We start from the raw sequence: 5821 nt of genomic DNA, 5'->3' as shown, positions 1-5821 counted from the left end.
TATATATATATATATATATATATTATATGTATATATATATGTATGTATGCATATATGTATCTATGTGTGTGTATATACACACATATTATTATATACGTACACATATATATACATCGATGCTAACACATAAATACACATACATATATTAATACATAGATACACAGATACATACATGCATAAATACATACAGTGATACAAGCGTACATAATACAAACATACATACATACATATATACATACATACATACATACATACATACATACATACATACATACATACATACATACATGCTTGCATGCATACATACATAACTGCTTCATACACACAGAACAATAACAACAGCAGCAGTAACACAGCACACGCATATTATAGGATGTGAGAGTGAAATAAACATTGTTATATGCGTATTACCCCTTGAGGCATATGAAATAAGTCGTCCATTTGATCCTTGTTATTTCCGTGATTCAATCAAAGTCGCCTGTATTTTCCTGTAGCTTTTCTCTTTTCTCTTTTCTCTTTTCCCAATCTCACGCCATACTAAACCAACAAAGTTTCTTTCTTTCTCTCAGTCTGTCTTTGTTTTCTTTCTTTCTTCCTTTCCTTCTTTCTCTTTTTTTTTTTGCTTCGTAAATGATAATAAATCCATTGAGAACACAGCAGAGAGAGAGAGAGAGAGAAAAACAATTGCCCAAACACAACATTTGATCATATTTAGCAGAGAAACAAGGCCAAAAATTTAATGAGGGAGATTAATCGAATCCCTCTCTTGACTGATCCTTTTATTTGTCGAATCTGGAATGATGAGAGACGAAGTTCACCCAGACAGGATTCGAACTCAGGTCATAGAGAGCCGGAACAAATGATAATAATAATCCTTTCGACGATAAGCACAAGAGCTGAAATTTTGGGGTCGATGGCTAGTTGATAACATCAGCACAGGTACTCAACTGGTTTTAATTTCGTAGACCCCGAAAGGAAGAAAGGCAAAGTTCGACCTCCACGGAATTTGAACTCAGAATGTAAAGCCGTAAGAAATACCGCAAAAGCATTTTACCCGACGCGGTAACGAGTCTGCCAGCTCACCCAACAACAGCAACAACAGCAACGCTCAACAACAACAACAACAACAACAACAACAATAATAATAATCGGCCTTGCTTTTCATCATTTCGGGGTCGATAGAATACGTACCTGTTGAGTACTATGGTCAATGTAATCGACTTGCCACTGCCCCTGAAATTGCTGTCTTTGAGCCAAAATAGTAGTAGTAGTAGTAGTAGTAGTAGTAGTAGTAGTAGTAGTAGTAGTAGTAGTAGTAGCAGCAGCAGCAGCAGCAGCAGCAGCAGTAGTAGTAGTAATACGAAGAAGGAAGAGGATTTCTTTATTACGTTCATGTGTACCTTAAAGTACACAAAACATCGATTCAAAATATGACATTGGTGTTTACAAAAATCAAATAACAAATTTACAATTGGCTGAAAATTTTACTCAGACGGAAATGCACAGTATCGTTTATTCAAGTTCTAATTTGTTTATGCATACTATTAACTCCTAATTAATTTTAACCGGAAATGAACCACATGATAATTATTTAACAATGGGCATCGTTTATTTACTTGTTTAAGCCATGATTCAGTTATTATTTTGTCCATATTTTATTTCAATTCTGTATAATGCAATATATTGACGAATTGGCAAATTTGTTACATTGGCCAGATAGAATATACTGCAGTATTTATTCCGGCTATCTGATCTCAAACACTTATGAGATCAAAGTAAGCTGTGAAACTTTCGGGTGGATAAATAAAATCCAAATCCAGTACTGAGGTGATAATCACTTTTTCTCTCTTTTTCCTTTGGACTCCACTGATAATTCAGTGGACCAGAGTCACATTAATTTAACTTGGGAATTACGTTTAGGGTTTAAGTGTTAAAATTCAGTTGATGAAGCAATTGAATATTTATCGTCGAAACTAACGGAGAATATATCATCACAGTTGTTATCAGTCTTTTGGTTTCTGTAGTTTCAGTCTTGTTTGAATATTTTCTCCATCCATTTAGTTAAAGCCTTTGTTGCTGATTTTTTTATTTCTGGTTTCTGACTGGCTCCGTTCAAATGTATTTCAGAATTCAGCTGACCGCTATATGAATTAGTTTCACTGATTTTGTTATTATTGTTTATCTCTAAATCGACCCTGTTTGAGTAACAATATGATCAAAAGCATTCCAGTCGTGACTGTTCAGTTGTCTTAGTCTATCTTGAACTACATAGTCCATTTTCTTTTTTAAGACGACAGATGATTTGAGAAAAAAGAATTGACTGATATGTATAGCAACTCAAGCGTTACGGCTTTTTGTTGGCTAATAACCAACGATCACTACTTTCCATGTCAAAATTGCCAAGGAGAATTATTAGAAAGTAATTCTGTATGGTGTTTAATACCTAAGCATAAGCTGGTGAACAGTTTTTAGATTCTTAGGTTTACTAAGTAAAACACACATGCACTAACATACGTTTGTATTATTTTTGTTTTATCGTTCACAAGTAATCGAAATTATATCTTTTATGAAGTACCTGTTAATGTTTTTGTATTAATGTAGTTGATAAAAGAAGTTATAAACATTAATTTAAAGTCTGTTGACAACTTGAAACAAATATCTCGTGACAGATCCAGGATTTGACTCTCGTCAGTAGATTTGTTCTGCGTCGTGTTTCAAATTCGGGATCATGTCAAATAACTACTACACCCTTTATGTAGACGTGTACATAATCTATTTTATGTGTATATGGTAACGTTATTCACTAATCTGTACTTAGAGGTTTTATACAAGCAGTGTTGCTTGGTCTGCTTTACATCGGTGGACTGAAATGGATATTAGATAGAATCTGGCCTTTTTAAAAGGACAATAACATAAAGAAATATTATAAATAGTTCTCTAAGCAGTGGTATCGGTCATAACTTAAAATAAATTACGTACGCAGCTGAAGGGATTTAATGCATCAAAACAATCGTTCTACCAATCAATTCCATAGTTTTCGAAATAAAGTGGGATTTACCACTTCCATATCCTTTTGTGTTAGTTTCCTTTTTTATATTCATTGATATTTATGCTCACTGATATTTAATTGATTCAGCACTCACACACATTGATTTGGCACCCCCGCACGCACGCACGCACGCACGCACACACACATGCATACTTGTGTGTGTGTACGTATGTACGTATGTATGTATATATGTAAATATATATATATATATATATATATATATATATATACATAGGTGGTGCTCCGGTATGACTGCAGCTACATGGCTGAAACGAATAGAAAACTGCATACACATATACATATACATATATATGTGTGTATTCATGTGCGTGTGTGTATCTATATATACACACACACGCACACACACATACACATACCTAAATATTTATATATACATATGAAATGATGAGTATTTGACTTTGTTGATTTTACTGTTTTATGTCTCATCCCTGGCCCCTGATATTTCCCCTACAGACTACCAAGTCGCCGAATTCTGATCAGCAGGTAGCATTGATGGATATGAAACATCCGACGATGACCTCGACCAGTTCAGAGTGGCCATTTGGTCCCGAAGTAGATTATTCCTGCCGTCCTTCTAACTACAGTGGTGGGTTTATTGTCCATTTGCAGGGCAACACGGCCCCTCCAATGGTTACTGCTGTGGAACTCAGTGAAATCGCCATTCCCGATATGCTCAACTCAGTGAATCAAGGAAACGACAACCGCAGCAGCCGTGTGATCGGAAACAGCAACAACAGCAGCAATGGTGGAAGCAACAGCAGCAATGCCAGCAACACTCCCAACGCCGCAAACAACTGCAATAATAATGTCAGCAATAACATGAACGGTAATAGCAACATCAGCATCACAAATGGTAACAACGGCAGCAATACAACCACTAATAACATCCATCACCATCATACAGCACAATTGCATCATCATCACCATCATCATCACCACACTCAGCCACATCAACATCATTTACATCCTCATCAACTACCACCACATCATCAAAATTCCCTCATTCAAGATGAACACAAGCCTTTTGTTTGCGCTGGCTGTGGGGATCTGATCACGGAGCGCTACTATTTAAATGTGGCCAACAATGCTTGGCACTTTAACTGCTTGAAATGTTACGAGTGTAAGTCTACGCTAGACACGGAACGGTCATGCTACGAACGGATGGGTAACTACTATTGTAAAGAGGATTATCAAAGGTAAGCATATAAAATATTTTTATCTCTTCTCAACTTCAATTTGATGTTGTTTTTGCTTTGCTAGTGAACTTTTTGTTGTTGTTGCTTAGTTAAAGTCAACTTAAACACTTGATACATGGAACATATGCCGCTGTTTCATTTCTTTAATATTGTTACGATGATGATCAATCAAAAGGTAAGTGATAAGTTGAAGTGAAATAAATCTGTGATCCAAGATCTATGTATTATACATATTGTATTTGCTGAGTTAATGTCCTTTGGAGAAACAATGAAACGTGAATGGTGTTCATTACATCTTGTCACCTACTGTTCATTAAGTCTGGATATAGTGATTAAAATTTTGTCCATACAGTACTATTGCATATGCTTAGGATATATTCATGCTTACTTTGATAGAGATAAGGCCTCAGTAAACAATTTGTGAGCTGGTTCAAGTACTCTCAGGTAGAGATATTTCATGATGATTAAGTGTTAATAACAAAATTCTTTTACGAGATATTAAATTTACATATACTTATTTTTTTAAAATTTGGGAGCCATTTAACACACTTCTCTCTTTTACCCCCGGGGTAAGCATGACTATTACAATAGAATGCACCACTTCTGTCGATAAGAAGTCTTTCTATCGAAAACAAATTTATAGTTTAGGATATATTTAAAAATGCAATACTTGGGTATATCGTCTGTGTTGTATTCTGGGGTCCCTGTTTCGAGTGTTACAAATATACACCAGCAACCAGGCAACCAGACATAACTTGATTAAGCCTAGGTGTGTACCCATGCAGCATTCTACTAGCCCATGGCATCTAGATATAGAGTATACTGATTCATTATAACGTCTTCTGGAGCAATAAGCGATTACTTTTTCTCTAATTTAGTACAACACAAAATACTAATGAGATACTAGAAGACAAAGTAATGCACTGAAAATTAAGAAATCAAAAGTTTGGTGAAACGAGGTCGTTTAGACAAATCGGAATAAAATTCATCGAAGGCACGTTATATGCATGTAAGCATACGTGGAATCATATATATACACATAAATGTGCATATATGTGTATGTAAATAAATATTTATCTGTATCCTTGCAAGTGTATTACACACACATATATGTATACATGTATGTATATATATACATATACACACACACATACACACACATACATATATATATATATATATTTACACACACATAAATATGCATACATGTATATAAATATATATTCACAAACACACAAACATGTACAAACACATACGTATACACATATGTTATATACATATATTCATACACACATACGCACGCTCGCACAAACACACATACACACACATATATTTAATTATTATTATTATTGTTATGATAATAATAATAATAATAATAATAATAATAATAATAATAATAATAATAATAATAATAATAATAATAATAATAACAACAATTATTATTATTATTATTATTATTATTGCATTATAAATATATATGCGTGTGTGTGTATATATAAATGCAGAGAAAGAGAGAGCTGCACATATATATACATATATATACACACACACATAT

The 5821-nt window shown here is 34.0% G+C and overlaps 1 protein-coding gene across 2 annotated transcripts in view; it reads left to right on the top strand.

The window, feature by feature from the left end:
* LOC106879743 (LIM/homeobox protein Lhx9) overlaps positions 1-5821 on the top strand; it is a 127808-nt gene that overhangs the window by 88449 nt on the left and 33538 nt on the right. Inside the window, exon 2 of one of the 2 annotated variants that reach the window (XM_014929463.2) lies at positions 3524-4266. In XM_014929463.2, coding sequence (XP_014784949.1) covers positions 3524-4266 — 743 coding nt within the window. The remainder of the gene's footprint in view (positions 1-3523; positions 4267-5821) is intronic. The other variant, XM_014929531.2, reaches the window with a different exon arrangement.

The sequence above is a fragment of the Octopus bimaculoides genome, chromosome 1, assembly GCF_001194135.2.
Source record: "Octopus bimaculoides isolate UCB-OBI-ISO-001 chromosome 1, ASM119413v2, whole genome shotgun sequence".
Classification (NCBI taxonomy): domain Eukaryota; kingdom Metazoa; phylum Mollusca; class Cephalopoda; order Octopoda; family Octopodidae; genus Octopus; species Octopus bimaculoides.
This window is presented reverse-complemented; position numbering and strand designations above follow the sequence as displayed.